Raw genomic sequence first — 21178 nt, 5'->3', positions numbered from 1 at the left:
ATGGGGTCGCAGAGTTGGACACAACTGAAGCGACTTAGCAGCAGCAGCAACATATCATTGACTCAGTGGTAAAGAATCTGCCTGCCAATGCAGGAGACACATGTTTGATCCCTGAGTCAGGAAGATCCCCTGGAGAAGGAAATGGCAACTCACTCCAGTATTCTTTCCTGGGAAATCCCATGGACAGAGGATCCTGGAGGGCTACAGTCCATGGGGTTACAAAAGAGTCAAACATGACTTAGCTACTAAGCAACAACAATATATCATTAGGCAATTGATGTCCCTTCCCCCTTTGGCCACATCTTTTAAACAAAGCTTTGTCCACATTTCACAGTATTTCTTTAAGACAGTGTACCAGAAGGCCAGTTACTAGGGCAAAGGCTATATATATATTTAAGATTCTTGATACTTCTTGCCTAATTGCTTTGCAGTAAGTGGTGTTCTTTCCTTTGCGGTTTAACCCCAAGACAATTCCTTGTAGCAAGAGAAGGAAATAAGCTTATGGAGAGCAGTAAGAGTATTAGTGTTCAACTGCCACCAAAAGCAGGTAATGAATATTTCCTTGTTAAAAATCTCAAAGCCATGCACAATAATTATATAATATGTAGGTAATTCACAAAATCTCTGGCTCAGTCTTTCTGGAACCCCAACATTTAAGTGCAATGTGGGCATTAAATTATCCACTCATGTACTAAGCCAAAGGTGTATCTGTTCTATTCTCTGGAGTGTTTCTACTGAACTGCACACTTGAGTGTTTAGTTCAGAGATAATTTTCAATAAACTCTTGTCACTTGAAAGTAAACAGTCTGGAAAATGTACGGCTCATTTGGAACACTGAGAAAATAAACAACCTAAGATAGGCTTCCTTCCTGTCTTTACAGCCCTTTTTGGAATGTGTGTTCCAGATATTTCCCTTTCTTCCCCAAAGAAGAAGTTTTCATTAAAAATCGAACTGTTTATTTGGCACTTTGAGGCAGCTCTTTTTTTGAGGAAACCGCCGCAATGGGTGGCTTTGGGGCCCGAGTTCGAAGAAACCAGTGCATTCTCCTGGTGCTCTTTCTTTTGCAGATTCAGAGTCTGGGTCTGGACCTCGACAGTCGTCCTACGACTGAAGTCTGTGCCACACACACCATTTCACCAGGACCCAAAGGTGAGGAAAGAAAAAAAGTGAAATTTTCCCATCTAATACGTAAGCTCTCTTACTTCCTCGCTCAGTGCCACTCTAGCTCCCACTTTCTCTACTCTCCCCGCTAGAGCTCTACTTTTCTTCTATTTTAGGAAAATCAATGTCCTGGTACTTCCCTGATGTTAAGTAAGAGAACCTGGGGAGGGAGTGGAAGCCTGGGACAGGGATGTGATAGAATTCACCTGGGACAGGGGCATATTCTACCTTCCATGAAGCTCCAGGGGAGATACACAGAGGCAACATTGACTGTCAGGATTCCTTTTGTTAATAACATCTCTATTCTTGGACTGTTTTTACTCCAACTGTTTTCTCATACTGATTCTGGTAAAGCTACTAGACAAAAGCTCAGTAAACTTTAATTCTTTCATACATTTCATAAATTAATGGATTTCTGGGTTCCAATGAAGAGGGGTCCATCAAGAATTGGAGGTGGCAGTAAGAAAAAAAAAGCCAAAAAAAGGAAAATGGCACTGTCATCTCAGCATATTGTTTTTATTTCTTCCATGTCTTTTAAACTTGTGTCCCCTATTAATCATATTTTTCTACAGTCATAAAGTGTATGGTCCATTTTGAGCGGTGTTGGATAACAGAAAAAATTACTTTAGTGAGACATGGACCAGGCTAAAAATTTCTGTTTCATTTCTTTCTAGCTACATGCTCTTTAACAAAAGGTTTAACTCTCTGAACCTAAGCTCTTTCATATTAGGGGTGGGGGAAAGTGTTATCATCCTCTCCACTCACCACTGGGGTAATGATTAAATAAAGTAATATTTGCAAAAAATATTTAATGTCTGGAACATAGTAGTTGCATAACAAACATCAGACATGTTTCCCCTTTTTCTTGTAGGCTGCCTTTTCCAAATAGCATTTATTGTAAATGTTGAAAGATCAGTAAGTTTATAATTATACTTCTATGTTCTTCAAAACCAAATAACCCCCTCCAAAAATAAATAAATAAATAAATAAAAATAAAACAAATAAAGGATTGGAGGTGGTATAAAAATAAGCATTTCTTTATTTGCAAGTGGAGACTTTAGGGCCAAGAGCCTTCAGCAGAAGGATGATAGCATATTGGAATTTTTTTTTTCAAGTAGGGCCAAGGTCCAAATGCGCTTCAAGCAACTGGTTGATTAAAAAAATGCTCCTGTTTTCTTGGTTTCAGCTCTGACCCTTTTGTTCTGGAAGTGGTCACTGCAATACAGATCAGTGCTCCTTCGTTAGTAATTCATGCTGTTTCTCCGGCTAGAGGGTGGAAGAATTGCAGCTGCTTAAAATTTTAAGTTGGAAAAAAGGTCTTAAAAAAACACACACACACACAACAGAAAAACATTGCCCTGCGCTTGTCAGTGATTTAAATGTGTATTGCTTAAAATGCATTTTTCTTAATCAGTGAATTAATTTCCTCCTAAGATTGCAATCTAAGTTTTAACCTTTGATACCATAAAATAAATGCAAGGAAGAACAATGAGACCTTGGGGCTTCCAAATAATTTCTTGGGTGAATAAATGAATAATGCGAGGGTCAATGTTTAGAAAAGAAAGTTTCAGTCAGAAACAAAGTATTTACTTAAAACCTTTACTGGACTTTTCACAGAATAGAGGAAACTTTGTATGATTCCAGGGTGTTCATGGAAAATGCTAAAAAATTAAAATTTTGCTGTCCCTTCAAAGGAAGAATCCATTTGAGAATAGAACTGTTAAGCAGTTTTCCTTACAGAGAAACTGCAACTTTCAAACTGGAGGAAGAATGGACAAAGTATTGTTAAAATAATGTCCAAAAAACAGTGTACTCCAATTCAATGACTCTAGTCATTTCAACTCAGCCAACATATATTGAATGTGCTAAGCACTATTTTATGTACAAGAGATGCACGTGTATATATATATGCTTTCCTGATGCCTCAGATTGTCAAGAATCTGCCTGCAATGCAGGAGACTTGGGTTCGATTCCTGGGTTGGGAGGATCCCTTGGAGAAGGGCATGGCAACTCACTCCAGTTGAATTCCATGGACAGAGGAGCCTGGTGGGCCACAGTCCATGGGATTGCAAATAGTCAGATACAGCTGAGCAGCTAACACTTTTACATTTTTCATATATATATATATATATACATGTCAGTGTCAGGAGCAATGAAACGGTAAATAGTTTAGGATGGAAAGCAGAGAGCAATTAATATGCGTTGAATACCAGCATAGTGTCCATATGAATCTTCCAACTCTCATTTTTTAATTTAACACAAAACTTTTCCCTTCCCATTAGCAACTCTCTTGAGATTCCAAACAGTGGAAACCCCCTTAACTCTCGTCCTGAGTGTGTGTAGAAATTATGAGATGATTACAAGTAAGAATGTGACAGAAGGAAGAAGTGAGTGCTCCCAGGGAAGAAAGACTGGGAAAGGACCCCTTAAGAACCCTGGATTCCAGAACTGAGTCTGTTATGGACTTGGTACAGTTTCTTCCCCTAGAGCCCAGGGACCTGGCATCAAATGGATTCCACGTTTCTTATTAAAGTGATTCCAAGATTCTGGAGCATACTGAATACCTACTAAGTCCCAGGCATCAGTGAAGTGAAGTCGCTCAGTCGTGTCCAACTCTTTGCAACCCCATAGACTGTAGCCTACCAGGCTCCTCTGTCCATGGGATTTTCCAGGCAAGAGTACTAGAGTGGGGTGCCATTGCCTTCTGTAGGGCATCTTCCCGACCCAGGGATTGAACCCGGGTTTACTGCATAGTAGGCAGACGCTTTACCGTCTGAGCCACCAGGGAACCCAGGCATCATGTACAATGCTAAAGGCTTCAAGCTAAGGAAAAAGCTTGTACCTACATTTCAAACTGGTGTTAGATTAAAAACTCTTGGGGTCAGGACCCACGTAACTCATTTTTTCTTTGCAAATTGCCTCTATGTGCACAACACGTATAGCATCAAGAGCCTATTCATCACTCTGCTCTGTGCCCTGTGCTAGACATTGTGGATACCCCAAAACACAAAAATGATTTTTGTTTTTCCTCAAGATATAGACTGCCATCCACCCTACCTCATCCTCTTATGAACGTGATGATGTTCCTCCCCACCCCTGAATAAGGCAGATTTATATATTTATCTCTACAAAATGATAAAAAAAAGAAAGGTTTGATGGCTAAGTAAACTTTTAAAGAACTAGATGATTGCTTTTGTTCAAAATATTTTTCCTAAAAGCAAGCTGGTCTATGTTTTTCTTCATGGCTAATCATCTCAATACCATATTTATCAGCACTGTGCTCAGAAACTTCTAAATACTCTGAGAAGCAGACAATAACAGAAATTTTCCCTAGATTCATTTAGGAGACTTGGAATTAAAGAAAAATATATAGAATGGCAAACAGGAAATTGTTAATGCTAATCTGTCATATAGTATGTTGTCTAACACAGAGACACCATTTTTTCTTGCACTATTTCACAAACTTGACTTAGTGGAAAACACTGGATTGTATCTGCTTGATCTTCATTCAGGATGGTATCACATCTGTCTCTACTTCAGTTTCTTTATTTGCAAAATGAGCTTCATGGGAGACATGTTTTAAGAATAACATCAGATAATCAGTGTGAACCTTAAACTGTATCGGTGTCATGAGTAGATACTTAACAAATCCTGGTTTTTTTCCCCCTTCTTCCTATTCAGCTAAGTCCATTGAACAGCAGTTTTGAGAATGAGTATTGCTCTAGTTATCAAAAATTATCTGTTGAAAGCCATTTTTCTTTTTCTTTCTGCACCTTAAATTTATTATTTTGTGCTGCTTAGTAGAAAAACATTCTTTTTTCCCCCAACGTTGGTGGTTTCCTTAAACAATTTATGTGAAATTCTGACCTCTAGTGGTTTTGCTTCAAAACAGCAATGACAAGAAATTTTAATAAGAAATGTTAAAAAAAGAAACGTAACACCACTAAGAAATATTTGGGTGATAAGTAAGTCCTGACTGACTCTTTTTGACCCCATGGACTGTAGCATGCCAGGCTTCCCTGTCCTTCACTATCTTGTTTAATTTTTACAGTTGTCCTGTGTGTCTGTGTTTAGTCGCTCAGTCATGTCCAACTCTTGCGACCCCATAGACTGTAGCTGCCAGGCTCCTCTGTCCATGGATTTCTCCAGGCAAGAATACTGGAGTGAGTTGCCATTTCCTTCTCCAGGGGATCTCCCCAACCCAGGAATTAAACCTGGGTCTCCTGTATTGCAGGCAGACTCTTTACTAACTGAGCTATGAGGGAAGCCCTATAATTGCCCTATGTGGTAGCAATTATTTTAAACCTAAGGATAAGGAAATACTCTCAATGAGGTCAAGTGGAGTTTCCAAGGTCTTCCACTTAGATGTTATAGTCATGCAATTTGAGCTTGACCCCTGACCTTCTGGTATGGGTCCATGGTCATTCCGTGACGTCTACTAGTTTCTATTAGAATAATGTTTGAAAATACAGCCCGCTGACCCCTTTTTGATGAGAAATGAATAGGACACTGCCTCAGAACATGGAGTTCATGCAACCTCACAGGCCAGCGTTGTACTGCCCTACATGCTCGATGTGATGACTCGCCTCTCTGATAATGAACTCCATCACTTCATTTGTCTGTTTAGAAATGATATTGAGAATGGTATTTTACCCTACTGCTTATTTTGGCTTTTAGCTTGGGAGGCTTTTCTTTCAATGACATTTGTGTGTATATGTGTCTATGTGGACTCAGAGGTCCTTTGAGATCCATCTGGCTTCTCCCAACTTCTCCCACCGCAAACTACTTGCCCACTTGTTTGCTGCAGCCTTCCTTGCTTTGTCTCTCATTCCCAACCCAGGATCTTTACACTTGATGTTCCTTTTGTCCGACCCAAACTTGCCCCAAATCTTCCCAAGGAGAGTTCCTTCTTCTCATTTTTGGTTTTAGCTCCAGTGCCATCTGCACAGTAGGGCTCTGCCTGAAGACTCCTGCACTCTCTATCATAGTTTCCAAGACATTTTATTATTTTCACAGAGTGATTGCTATTTATATACATACTCTCAGTCCTAGAATGCAAGTTTCATGAGGGCAGAGACCCTAGAAGAACTCCTGACACACAGTGATGGCTCAATAAATAATTTTGATGCAATTGTTTTGTAGTTGCTAAGTCATATTCAACTCATTTGCAACCTTTGGACTGTAGCCTGTCAGGCTCCTCTGTCCATGGGATTTCCCAGTCAAGAATATTGGAGTGGGTTGCCGTTTCCTACTCCAGAGGATCTTCCCAATCCAGGCATTGAACCTGAGCCTCTTGTGTGTCTCCTGCATTGGCAGGCAGATTCTTTACCACTGAGTCACTGGAGCTTCCCTTTTAACCCAATGAATGAAGCCAGATTTTCCAAGATCCCCTGACAGTTCCTTGTAAATACTTTCCAGGGATATTCTGCAGACACCCCCATAAGTTGTGCAATGCTTCAAAAACAACAACAACAACTGCTCTTGGAAGGCGCTGTCATTTCACTCCTTCAGTGCTTAAAGAACTTTCCCACCAGTGGCCACGGTAAGCACAGCAGTGCACAGCTCCCCTCGTGCCCCTGTGTTGGCCTGGCCTGACCACTCGCTCAATGACACTTCACTCGGTAAGGAAGGCTTCCCTTTGCTTCTGAGGACACTACAACTTTACAAGTAATGATCATCACTCCACACTTGTGGCCTGTGATGAACTCATGCAGCCAAGAAAGGCTCTCTCCTCTTCAGTTTGACTGTAATGGCAATCTCAGTCACTGTGGCAATAGTAATACCAGCGTACATTGAACAGATGCCACTGGCCAGGCGCTGCTTGAATGCTTTCCAGCCATTTTTAAGTTAAACTCTCTCAATAGACTTTGAGAGAGGAGACACAATTCTCATTTGAGAGATGAAGAAACTGAGATTCAGAACTATTAAGTCACTAACCTAAGGTCACACAGTTGGAAGGTGGTGGGTTGGAACTCAATTCAATCCCAACTGGACTCCACGCTCCAGTCATAGGGCTAAACCATCTAATCAGCTGGAGGGGTCCCAACCAGTGTTGACATCAGAGGATTTTACAGGGCAGGATGAAATAGCTATTATACTTAAGTTTTGGCTTAAAAATCCTATCCATCCCTATGGAACCCATGCGTGGGTGGACAAGAGCACTAATCTTTGAGTGCCAGACACTACGAGATCACATGGCTTTGCCAGTATGTAAACCGCTTTTTTTGGGATAATTTCTTTCTCAGCAAACCCCATACCTCTAGGATTTGGACTTCATCTGGCCAATCACTATTTTTCTGAACATGGCCCTGGATCCCAGCAATTGACACGCGAGTTATTTTTCAAGAATGTTTTCAGTTTCCAAACAGATGGCCAGTATGCCCAGCAGTATCTGGGTCACTTTCACACTCTGATTGGAAGTGTAACTACCTTTTAAAGTAACTGTACCTTTTAAAGTAATTCCAGATTACCTAATTTAACCCCCGTTATTTTCACATTTGTGAAAACTGAAGCCCAGAAACATAAAGTAACTTGTTCTAGGTCATACAGTTGCTCATTGATGGCAGAACTACCAGTCATCTTCCAGATTCCCAACCAGTAAACATTGTTCCATTTCACCATGTTATATCATTGTCCTCACGTTTTGTCATCCTCATTAGGCATGAAATGATCCTTCCCTTGGAGTTATAAATTAACATTAGAAAAGGAGGTCAGTGTATAAACATGGTACAGAATTGCTTTGGCTCAGTCACCTTGATACAGATTAAGCTGCTGAGTTCTTTCTGGTGACTTTATCAGAGAGGTTAAGCAAGTAGGTATTTTCCTAAAACCTTTATATTAATTATATTAATTCACTAGAGTCTTTCATTAAGAGTGTTAATATGTATGCTATGCATGAGGACGGACCAAAATTTTAAGTGGCTTGGCTATTTCAACTTTATATTCCAGTATGTGGGTGTTCTGAACCATTCTTTCCCCTCTCCTTTTCCCTTTGAATAGACATCAAGAAAAGAGTTCAAGGTTAGGTCAGGACGGGAAGAATAAAACTTTAGTCAATCAAAGTTTGGACAAAGATGAGTCAGTAGGTAATGACAAAAAAAAATTGTTTCATTTAATAAAGTTTTATGCATGACCTATGCCATTTTTTCCTACAACTTGCTTACATAATAATTTGGCTGTATATCAATCATTACTAGGGACTGTAGTAATAGAAACTCACATGTTGATAAAGATCATGCAATTTGAAGAGAGAATACATGGTTTTTGAATTTGACCTCTGTCACTTTCGTATCTGGAGTTCCCTGGTGGCTCAGTGGTAAAGAACCTGCCTGCCAATGCAGGACAGATTTGATTACTGGGTCAGGAAAAGCCCCTGGAGAAAGAAATGACAACCCACTCCAGTATTCTTGCCTGGGAAATCGCAGACAGAAGAGCCTGGCAGGATACAGTCCATGGGATGGCAAACAACAACAAACAACATTCATCAGCCTCGGTGTCCCTGTTTTCTAAATGGAGATAATTATATTGCCAATCTCAAATTCTTAATCTGAAAATTAAGACATGTTTAGCATAGAGCTTAGCTATCATTTTCTTTTCTTTTTTTCATGAACTTCCACAGCTTAACATTCAGAAAACTAAGATCATGGCACCTGGTCCCATCACTTCATGGCAAATAGATGGGGAAACAGTGGAAACAGTGGCAGACTTTATTTTGGGGGGCTCTAAAATTACTGCAGATGGTGACTGCAGCCATGAAATCAAAAGACGCTTACTCCTTGGAAGGAAAGTTATGACCAACCTAGACAGCATATTAAAAAGCAGAGACATTACTTTGCCAACAAAGGTCCATATAGTCAAAACTATGGTTTTTCCAGTAGTTATGTATGGATGTGAGAGTTGGACTATAAAGAAAGCTGAGTGCTGAAGAATTGATGGTTTTGAACTGTGGTGTTGGAGAAGACCCTTGTGAGTCCCTTGGACTACAAGGAGATCCAACCAGTCCATCCTAAAGGAGATCAGTCCTGGGTGTTCATTGGTGGGACTGATGCTGAAGCTGAAACTCCAAAACTTTGGCCACCTGATGCAAAGAACTGACTCATTTGAAGAGACCCTGATGCTGAGAAAGATTGAAGGCTGAAGGAGAAGGGGACAACAGAGGATGAGATGGTTGGATGGCATCACTGACTCAATGGACATGAGTTTGAGTAAACTCCAGGAGCTGGTGATGGACAGGGAGGCCTGGCATGCTGCAGTTCATGGAGTCACAAAGAGTCAGACACAACTGAGTGACTGAAATGAACCGAACCGAACCGAACCACTGCTGTTAATAGTCACCATAAGCCTCTCCCCACATCCCTAAACAAAGGCTCATAGGTGGTAACCTTGGTTCTACAGACAGAAATCTACCAGGGAAAAGGACCCACTTCTGCTGCTTGCTGCCATTTCCTGCCTATTTTAGTCTCACTGCAAAGTAAACTTTTATTTATCAGAAGTTCACAAACTTGAGTCTACCATTTCTCTTTGTTAATGTGGCTTCTTTTTCCTAACTCTCCAACTGAACCTGGGGCTTCTTATCAATTAAATAGGAATAATAGTATAAATACTCCCTAGGGATGTAGTAGGATTAAATGAAAAAAGACATAAAAAGCCGAGCCTCAGTCTTCTATCTGTAAGATGGGTTGATAATGGCATGACTGCTTCATAGGACTGTGATGAGGAGAAATGAGTTAAGCCACATAAAGCACTTAGCACTATCCCTAACACACTATCAAGGACTCTAAGTATTAGAAAATCATAGATTAGCAAAATCCAAGGGACAGTGAGAATGATATTCCTGATTTTTCTTCCTTTTTTTTGCCTTTAAGAACCATTTTCTTATAGCCACAGTCTGTGCCCTGGGCAGGCACTTCTGTTGGTCTTAGGTCATTAGCTATATATATATATATATATGATACAACTTAGATCTAACTTTTTATTTGCACTTAATGAAATTCTACTTCTGGGCACTTTCTAATTCTGTTAGAAATGGTTTTATTTGATACCTTCACATCTTTACAAGATATTCCAACTGATGACCAGTCTGTCTGGTTTTTGTACTGGTATTTGATCTGCAATATTCTATAATTTTCTGGAATTCTTTAAATTATACTTTGCAGTTTTCTCTACTCTTTTATGAAAGAGTTATAAATATATGTGGTTAAAATCTGACACTCAGAGACTCAAGTGAAGTAGCATCTGAATAATTTAATTGTTTTCAAATTTTTTATCATGGCTATTCTTGATCTAAAAACATCATGTCAAGTCTCTTGAACATACTTGTATCTGTGAAATAAATTATATCAATATGAGTTTTTAGAATTCACAAAGTTTTATCCATTATTTTGCTTTGGCTCCACTGACATGCTATAGGAATCATTATCTCTATTTAAAGAGAAGGAAACTAAAGCTTATGATCCTTTTGAAGGTCATTTATTTGACATATCACCAAGGGTGGGTGTACATATAAGACATTACAATATCAGTTGCAGTCAAAAATAATTTACATGGTGTGTTCTTGTTGACTTTAAAAGTAATCACAACCTAAAAGTTGAGAGCTATGTTTTATTGGGTGGGAATTTTTAGGACCTCAAACCAAGGAGGGAGCATTTCAAGTAATCTTGAAAGAACTGCTCTGAGGAGGTGATGGGGGCAGTCAGGTTATATAGAAGTTTTGCAATGAAGGGCAGGTAGTGTGAACATCAAAAGACTATTGTTAATTAAAGGAAAACCAGATATCTCAAGTTAAGGAATTTATCTCTTCAGAAACTATTCCTTTGATATGCATCTCAGCTACCTGGGGCCAGTGTTCTTTGTTTTCATATCTGGAGTGAAAACTCATCCTGAGGTCAGTTTTCTTAAGGAGTGGCTGTAGTCACAGTTAAGTTCAATGCAGTTGCTCAGTCGTGTCTGACTCTTTGGGACCCCATGAACTGCAGCAGGCCAGTCTTCCCTGTCCAACACCAACACCCGAAGCCTACTCAAACTCATGTCCATCGTGTCGGTGATGACATCCAACCATCATTCTCTGTCATCCCCTTCTCCTCCAGCCTTCAATCTTTCCCAGCATCAGGCTCTCTTCAAATGAGTCAGTTCTTTGCATCAGGTGGCCAAAGTATTGGAGTTTCAGCTTCAGCATCAGTTCTTCCAGTGAATATTCAGGGCTGATTTCCTTTAGGATGGACTGGTTGGATCTTCTTGCAGTCCAAGGGACTCTCATGAGTCTTCTCCTACACCACAGTTCAAAAGCATCAGTTCTTCAGCACTCAGCTTTCTTTATAGTCCAACTCTCACATCCATACATGACCACTGGAAAAACCATAGGCTTGACTAGATGGACCTTTGTTGGCAAAGTAATGTCTCTGCTTTTTAATATGCTGTCTAGGTTGGTCATAACTTTTCTTCCAAGGAGCAAGCATCTTTTAATTTCATGAATACAGTCACTATCTGCAGTGATTTTGGAGCCTCCCCATCAAAATAAAGTCTCTCACCATTTCCATTGTTTCCCCATCTATTTGCCATGAAGTGATGGGGCCAGATGCCATGATCTTAGTTTTCTGAATGTTGAGTTTTAAGCCAACTTTTCATTCTCCTCTTTCATTTACATCAAGAGGCTCTTTAGTTCTTCTTCGCTTTCTGCCATAAGGGTAGTGTCATCTGCATATCTGACGTTATTGATATTTCTCCTGGGATTCTTGATTCCAGCTTGTGCTTCATCCATACCAGTGTTTCTCATGATGTACTCTGCATATAAGTGAAATAAGCAGGGTGACAATATACAGCCTTGATGTACTCCTTTCATGATTTGGAACCAGTCTGTTGTTCCATGTCCAGTTCTAACTGTTGCTTCCTGATCTGTTTACAGATTTTTCAAGAAGAAGGTTAGGTGGTCTGGTATTCCCATTTCTTTCAGCATTTTCCACAATTTATTGTGAGCCACACAGTCAAAGGCTTGGCAAAGTCAATAAAGCAGAAGTAGATGTTTTTCTGGAACTCTTTTGCTTTTTTGATGATCCAGCGGATGTTGCCAATTTTATCTCTGGTTCTTCTGCCTTTTCTAAATCCATCTTGACCATCTGGAAATTCACAGTTCATGTATTGTGGAAGCCTGGCTTAGAGAATTTTGAGTATTGCTTTGCTAGTGAGTGAGATGAGTGCAATTGTGCAATAATTTGAACATTCTTTGGCATTGCCCTTCTTGGAGATTGGAATGAAAACTGACCTTTTCCAGTCCTGTGGACACTGCTGAGTTCTCCAGATTGTTGGCATATTGAGTGCAGCACTTTCACAGCATCATCTTTTAGGATTTAAAATAGCTCAGCTGGAATTCCATCCCTTCCACTATCTTTGATCACAGTGATGCTTCCTAAAGCCCACTTGACTTCACATTCCAGGATGTCTGGCTCTAGGTGAGTGATCACACTGTCATGGTTATCTGGGTCATGAAGATCTTTTTTGGTATAGTTCTTCTGTGTATTTTTGCTACCTCTTCTTAATATCTTCTGCTTTTGTTAGGTCCATACCATTTTGGCCCTTTATTGTGCCCATCTTTGCATGAAGTGTTCCCTTGGTATCTCTAATTTTCTTGAAGAGATCTCTAGTCTTTCCCATTCTATTGTTTTCCTCTATTTCTTTGCACTGATCACTGAGGAAGGCTTTCTTCTTCTCTCTCCTTGCTATTCTTTGGAACTCTGCATTCAGATGCTTATATCTTTCCTTTTCTCCTTTGCCTTTAGCCTCTCTTCTTTTCACAGCTATTTGTAAGGCCTCTCAGACAAGCATTTGCCTTTTTGCATTTCTTTTTCTTGGGGATGGTCTTGATCACTGCCTCCTGTACAGTGTACATAGTTCTTCGGGCACTCTATCAGATCTAATCCCTTGAATCTCTTTCTCACTTCTACTGTATAGTCATAAGGGGTTTGATTTAGGTCATACCTGAATGGTCTATTGGTTTTCCCTACTTTCTTCAATTTAAGTCTGAATTTGGCAATAAGGAGTTCATGATCTGAGCCACAGTCTGCTCCCAGTCTTGTTTTTGCTGACTATTTAGAGCTTTCCCATCTTTGGCTGCAAAGAATGTAATCAATCTGGTTTGAGTATTGGCTGAAGTCTGGTGACTGCTAAGTGGCAGGTATTCTTTCCTTCCTGAGTTCCCTCAGGGCTCACCATCAGTGGTGACTTGCAATCGCTGTTGACTGTAACATCCTTTCTTTACTGATATGGGTGGAAATGTCCCTTTTCTCATTCTGCCTGGCCTGAGATGAACAGATATCTAGAAAAAGATTTTGATATTCAGAGCTATGACAAAGTCATCTCTCTTTCATCAGACCACATGCTGAGTGACCATATGACCAGACAACCAAAAGGAAGAGGCCCATATGTCCAATAGGAAGTTGGGAGATGGAGTGAGGCAGCAAGTATGACAAGGTGCAGCAGACCAAAATGAAAGTCCCTGGAGACTGGGAGGCTTTGATATACTAAAAAGGAGGGTCTCTCAATCTATTTTCATCAGTGCTGCCCTAGCACTTGAAGAGCAAGGCTGGACAATGTGAGCAATGATCTCGGGGCAAAGCCAGTGCTAGACAATAGACAGAGACCAAACACGCTGAAAGAAAGCTCACACAGAGTGTGCAAAGGCGAGGGATATGACCTGCTTTCCTAGATGAGAGTACTCCTACGGGGACATTATACTTTCGTTAAAATGGGCCACTCTTATTAATATATATTCCCAGGCAGCTCAGTGGTAAAGAATATACCTGCCAATGCAGGAAATGCAAGAGACTCAGGTTCAGTCCCTGGATTGGGAAGATCCCCCAGAGTAGGGAATGGCAACCCATTCCAGTATTCTTGCCTGGAAAATCCTGTGGACCGAGGAACAGGTGGTCTGTAGTCCTTAGGGTTGCAAAAAAATGCCAGACATGACTGAGCACACACACACACACTTAACATATATATATATATAAACATATGTATGTATATATATACTGAGAAATAAAATATTGCCTGCCGTATCAGTAAACAAAAGATGTCATAGTCATCAGTGATAGCAGCCACTTCCGAGGGTCAACCAGAGAGCCCTGAGGGAACTCAGAAAGGAAATGAAAAATACCTTTCATCTAGCAGCCATCAGGGGGCTTCCCAGGAGGCACTAGTGGTAAAGAACCTGCCTGCCCATGCAGGAGACGAAAGAGACATGGAATCAAACTTTGGATCCGGAAGATCCCCTGGAGGAGGGCATGGCAACCCACCCCAGTATTCATGCCTGGAGAATCCCATGGACAGAGGAGACTGGCAGGCTATGGTCCATAGGGTCACAAAGAGTGAGACAGAACTGAAGTGATTTAGCATAGCAAACAGTAGCGATCAGACTGCAGCTGCTCCCTACATGAGCCCTGAGAAAACTCAGGATGTGAAAACACAGGATACTGGCCCAGATAACTGAGGTACACATCAAAGAAATTATTTCAGTGAGCCCAGACTCTTGCATCCGCCCATACATAAAAAAGTATTGAATTCCATGGTATATCTAGTTTTTTTTTTTTTTTAATTAACAGTAATCTTTTGTTCCAACTAGCTGCCCTTTGTTGCAAAACTCTTATATATCCTAGCTCCCTGCTCACTTCTCGAAGCAGTTCTCTCAAAGTTACTTGAGATACTACCTTCCTCTTGGACTTGAAGTGCTAAAAATTTCTGCTGAATAAAACATAACTCAACTTTTAGGTTGTACATATTTTTTAAGTCAACAATATCTAGATCTAGATCTATACCATCCTCTTCTGATGATCATGGGGAGCTATAATGCCATGTTGGTGTTATTCGGGTGCTTCTCAACCATACAAAAATGGCACAATTTTCTGCTCCCTCTTTCTAACTGACTAATGTTTTGACTCTCAACAAATGAGCATGTGCAAAACTAAAATGTCCAGCATTCATGGCAGCCAAGGTGTTTCTGCATCTTCCTGAAAAGTTTTTTTTACTGGGGATAGAATCTACAAAAATGCTTCCTTCCATTGCCCATCCTTCTCCATCTCTTTCTGCCTTACTTTTTGAAATTAGAAATATGAGTTGGGGTGGGAGGTTAGGATGCAATACTCTGCCCTGTCAAAAAAAAATATCACAATGTAACAAAATGATTGACTCAATTTTCTGGTCATCAGAGACCTAGTCTGAGAGAAGTGGTATCCAGTGGAGGGGGAGTTAAGTGTTATTCTACCTCCATTTAGGTAAATAAGATTGATATTTTAATAAAGTAGAAGACAGAATTATTTTCCCTATCCTAGCTCCAATGACTTCTATGTAAATATTCATATGCTTCATTATGCTTTGTTAATCTAATTTTCATTGTACTTCGGGTTTTTTTTTTTCTTCTCTCTCTCTCCTCTTTTTCTTTTAAGTTTTCACAGCTGTTCTGTAGAAGTAGTGATATTTATCAGGTCTGACCAATGAAATGATAGTTTAAACTTAAGGAGCCAATGGAAGTTTTTGAGTAGGAGAATGACGTAAATTACATCTTGTTTTTCAGGCAGATAAATCTCTTGGAAGGGGTGACAATAGATTGAAGGATGTGAGATGGTCCTGGTGGAACATAAATTAAAAAGAAAGCATGCATTAGAGCTGTTGGGAGAGGGTGAAGGGGGTGTATATTTCAAAAGAAAATTGGCAGATTATACTGAGTTCCAAACTCTCTTTGAGTTGCCTATGAACATCCAGATGTAAACGTGCAATAGGCAGTTGAAAACAGAGATCGTAAATAATTTTTAGGTATTTCCTCTCTATGGAAGCTAATCACACGGACTACAGTCTTTACTCTTAGTTATTATATTTTTGTTAACCAAGTTCGTGCACCCAACCCACAGTGCAGCCAAACAAACTGAAACGTCAGAGTTTGGAAGCAGAGAAATATTTCCTGCAGGGCCATGCAAGGAGATGAGGTTCCTCATGACCCAAAAAGCCTCGTGCTCCCAGAAGGGTTTCAGCAAAGCATTTTTGAAAGCTGGGTGAGGTGTGTTGGTGGTGGGGTCCACAGGGTACTTGACCTGCTTGTGTACCATTCTCTGATTGGCTGATGGTGAGGTAACATGGTGGTGCCACAGGGATTAATTTTATAGTCTTTAGGCTCCAGGAGGCCTGGGGACTATGTGCTCATGGTCATCAAGTAGTGAACATCTTCATTTGGTGGGGGTTTTCACATCTGCAAAAAAAGTCAGGAAATGTGCATCAGATACCATTATCTAGGTACTTCAGAGAGGAGCTAAAGCAAAGGATATAGGTAGGGGAAGGCCTGTCCTAGGAAGGCCCAGTGGGTCCTGCTCAGTAACTTTTGTTTTTTTCAGTGAGAGTCAGGAGGGAGGACTGCCTTTCTCATAGACAATTTGGATATCCATGGATTGGGCTGTTCATTTATATAACAGAGTTATTACTTACACAGAGTATCACTGTGTAATTAGTTATTACTAACAGAGTAACTTACACAAACTCTTTTTCTTTAATTTTGCTTCCGCCCCCATTATGTGCTGGAATGAACTTTAGACAAAATATTGTATGTTCCATCTATAGGGTTTGTAAACATTTCAATACCAGAAGCACAGATCTCTGAAAGCAAAAATATGTATCACTCAGGGCATGGGAAACCAGCAAACCAAGGTGTGAGCTGAGAAGGACATTGCTTCCCTTTGGCTTCTCTTCGTATTGCTCTAATTTCTTTTTCTTTTTTTCACATTTTTTTTGAGGGGGGTTCTTATTCTATTTTATTTTTTTTAATTTGAAGTATAGTTGATTTACAATGCTATGCTAATTTCAGGTTAGTTTCAAAGTGATTCAGTTATATATATATATGTACATATATCATAAATGATATATAAATATATGCATTTTTTCAGATACTTTTCCCTTATAGGTAATTACAAAATTTGTATCCCTCTAATTTTTCTAGTGGCTAGAAATTCTAGGGGCCTATCGTGATGCACTAGGTTGACCAAACGAAACTTTCATTTGAGTGTTTGTATAACATCTTACAGAAAAACCCAATGATGTTTTTTGCCAACCCAGTAATATTTCTTGAGTACTCACTGCATTCCAGTACCATGTGGCCCTTGCAGGTATCATCACTTTACTCATCTCCACAACACTCTGAGGAAGATATTTCACTCTTCTGATTTACTGATGAGGAAACTGAGGCTGAAAGAGTTGATGCGGGTTGCTAAGTTCTCACAGCCTGAGTGCCGATGCCGCATGCCCTGTTCTTCACCACTGCGTTGCGTTGTGGGTCACCACGCAGTCTAGACAGATTGGATGCACCCTCCTTGCATTTGTTTCTACTTACTTGGCTATGAGTATGTTTAAGTATTGAATGTATGTTCAGGCAGAAGAAAACCTGTCCCACAAAGCTTAATATTGTATCTGACATTAAGGATAATGTTAGTTGCTATTGTTTTCCTCCTTGTTACTCAGACATGCAGTGACTGCAAAAGACTTGAAGGTTCCAAGGAGGAAAGCTTTTTAAGGTAGGTAAGCCTGAAAACAAAGAGTAGGTGCTTTGTATTTCAAATAAGAAAGATTGTAGGAGTCTTGAGATTCTCCTTTTACTTTGCTAGGTTATACACGGGTGAGGTGAAGGAGAAAGGAAGTTTATGGGTCCCTGGAGTTGATGAAACACCTTAAAGGGACTGGTTGACATCATGGCCACGCATATTAACATTCCGGCTTGGCCCATAGTAAGCATCCAATTAAGCTAAACATTAGCCGCTATCATTATTAACGTTGATATCATTAGTAGATAAGTTCATACAATATGCATGCGTGCTCAGTTCCTTCAGTCATGTCTGACTCTTTGCCACCCTATGGACTGTAGCCCACCAGGCCACTCTGTTCATGGGACTCTCCAGGCAAGGATACTGGAATGGGTTACCCTACTCTCTTCCAGGGGATCTTCCTGACGGAGGGATCGAACTGGCATTTCCTTCTCTGCAGGAATTTGTCACCAGTCACATCCACAACTGGGTATTGTTTTTGCTTTGGCTCCATCCCTTCATTCTTTCTGGAGTTATTTCTCCACTGATCTCCAGTAGCATATTGGGCACCTAATGACCTAGGGAGTTCCTCTTTTGGTATCCTATTATTTGCCTTTTCCTACTGTTCATGGGGTTCTCAAGGCAAGAATACTGAAGTGGCTTGCCATTACCTTCTCCAGTGGACCACATCTGTCATGCCTCTCCACCATGACCTGCCCATCTTGGGTTGCCTCACAGGCATGGCTTGGTTTCATTGAATTAGACAAGTCTGTGGTCCTAGTGTGATTAGATTGACTAGTTTTCTGTGAGTATGGTTTTAGTGTGTCTGCCCTCTGATGCCCTCTTGCAACACTTACCATCTTACTTGGGTTTCTCTTACCTTGGCGTGGGGTATCTCTTCACGGCTGCTCCAGCAAAGCACAGCCACTGTTCCTTACTTTGGACGAAGGCTATCCCTTACCGCCACCGTTCCTGACCTTCAACCTGGCATAGCTCCTCTAGGCCCTCCTGCACCCACGCAGCCACCGCTCTTCTGGTTGCTCCACCCGGCTGCCAGCCCTGGCCTCAGGCATGGGTGGCTTCTCCCAGCTGCCGCCCCTGGCCTTGGGCTCAGGGTGGCTCCTCAAGGTCACCACCCCTGGCCTTGGGCGCGGGGTGTCTCCTTCTGGCCGCCACTGACCTCAGACGCCGGTTGGCCTTGGGACTGTCAACCCTGCTGAGGGTCCATGCAAGGCCACTCCTGATACGGCCAATTCCGATGTGAGAAGATGGGGGCAGTGGAAGTGAGAAATAGATTTAAGGGCCTAGATCTGATAGATAGAGTGCCTGATGAACTATGGAATGAGGTTCGTGACATTGTACAGGAGAAAGGGATCAAGACCATCCCCATGGAAAAGAAATGCAAAAAAGCAAAATGGCTGTCTGGGGAGGCCTTACAAATAGCTGTGAAAAGAAGAGAGGCGAAAAGCAAAGGAGAAAAGGAAAGATATAAGCATCTGAATGCAGAGTTCCAAAGAATAGCAAGAAGAGATAAGAAAGCCTTCTTCAGCGATCAATGCAAAGAAATAGAGGAAAACAACAGAATGGGAAAGACTAGAGATCTCTTCAAGAAAATTAGAGATACCAAGGGAACATTTCATGCAAAGATGGGCTCAGTAAAGGACAGAAATCGTTTGGACCTAACAGAAGCAGAAGATATTAAGAAGAGGTGGCAAGAATACACGGAAGAACTGTACAAAAAATATCTTCACGACCCAGATAATCATGATGATGTGATCACTAATCTAGAGCCAGACATCTTGGAATGTGAAGTCAAGTGGGCCTTAGAAAGCATCACTACAAACAAAGCTAGTGGAGGTGATGGAATTCCAGTTGAGCTGTTTCAAATCCTGAAAGATGATGCTGTGAAAGTGCTGCACTCAATGTGCCAGCAAGTTTGGAAAACTCAGCAGTGGCCACAGGACTGCAAAAGGTCAGTTTTCATTCCAATTCCAAAGAAAGGCAATACAAAAGAATGCTCAAACTACCGCACAATTGCATTCATCTCACATGCTAGTAAAATAATGCTAAAAATTCTGCAAGCCAGGCTTCAGCAATACGTGAACGGTGAACTCCCTGATGTTCAAGCTGGTTTTAGAAAAGGCAGAGGAACCAGAGATCAAATTGCCAACATCTGCTGGATCACTGAAAAAGCAAGAGAGTTCCAGAAAAACATCTATTTCTGCTTTATTGACTATGCCAAAGCCTTTGACTGTGTGGATCACAAGAAACTGTGGAAAATTCTGAGAGAGATGGGAATACCAGATCACCTAACCTGCCTCTTGAGAAATCTGTATGCAGGTCAGGAAGCAACAGTTAGAACTGGACATGGAACAACAGACTGGTTCCAAATAGGAAAAGGAGTACGTCAAGGCTGTATATTGTCACCCTGCTTATTTAACTTCTATGCAGAGTACATCATGAGAAACCCTGGACTGGAAGAAACACAAGCTGGAATCAAGATTGCTGGGAGAAATATCAATAACCTCAGATATGCAGATGACACCACCCTTATGGCAGAAAGTGAAGAGGAGCTAAAAAGCCTCTTGATGAAAGTGAAAGAGGAGAGTGAAAAAGTTGGCTTAAAGCTCAACATTCAGAAAACGAAGATCATGGCATCTGGTCCCATCACTTCATGGGAAATAGATGGGGAAACAGTAGAAACAGTGTCAGACTTTATTTTTTTGGGCTCCAAAATCACTGCAGATGGTGACTGCAGGCATGAAATTAAAAGACGCTTACTCCTTGGAAGAAAAGTTATAACCAACCTAGATAGTATATTCAAAAGCAGAGACATTACTTCACTGACTAAGGTCCGTCTAGTCAAGGCTATGGTTTTTCCTGTGGTCATGTATGGATGTGACAGTTGGACTGTGAAGAAGGCTGAGCGCTGAAGAATTGATGCGTTTGAACTGAGGTGTTGGAGAAGACTCTTGCGAGTCCCTTGGACTGCAAGGAGATCCAACCAGTCCATTCTGAAGGAGATCAACCCTGGGATTTCATTGGAAGGAATGATGCTAAAGCTGAAGCTCCAGTACTTTGGACACTTCATGCACAGAGTTGACTCATTGGAAAAGACTCTGATGCTGGGAGAGATTGTGGGCAGGAGGAGAAGGGGACGACCCAGGATGAGATGGCTGGATGGCATCACAGACTCGATGGACGTGAGTCTGAGTGAACTCCGGGAGATGGTGATGGACAGGGAGGCCTGGTGTGCTGTGATTCATGGGGTCGCAAAGAGTCAGACACAACTGAGCGAATGAACTGAACTGAACTCAGCTGAACTGAGGTGGCTCAGATGATAAAGAATCTACCTGCGATGCAGGAGATCTGGGTTCGATCCCTGGGTTGGGATGATCCCCTGACGAAGGGAATGGCTACCTATTCCAGTATTACCTTGCAATTGTTTAGTGTATTAATAGAGAAAAAGCAC

At 41.1% G+C, this 21178-nt stretch overlaps 1 protein-coding gene across 1 annotated transcript in view; it reads left to right on the top strand.

Annotated features, from left to right (window-relative positions):
* The first annotated feature begins 548 nt into the window (after nucleotides 1-548).
* The window catches only part of COLEC10 (collectin subfamily member 10), a 48212-nt gene continuing 27582 nt past the window's right edge, over nucleotides 549-21178 (top strand). The window contains exon 1 of the mRNA XM_040262012.1: nucleotides 549-1150. Within this exon, the coding sequence (XP_040117946.1) occupies nucleotides 1003-1150 (148 nt within the window). The 5' untranslated portion in view covers nucleotides 549-1002. The remainder of the gene's footprint in view (nucleotides 1151-21178) is intronic.

Source organism: Oryx dammah, unplaced genomic scaffold (assembly GCF_014754425.2).
Source record: "Oryx dammah isolate SB20612 unplaced genomic scaffold, SCBI_Odam_1.1 HiC_scaffold_19, whole genome shotgun sequence".
NCBI lineage: Eukaryota > Metazoa > Chordata > Mammalia > Artiodactyla > Bovidae > Oryx > Oryx dammah.
Note: the sequence above shows the minus strand (reverse complement) of the source record. Positions and strands in the feature narration are given on the sequence as shown.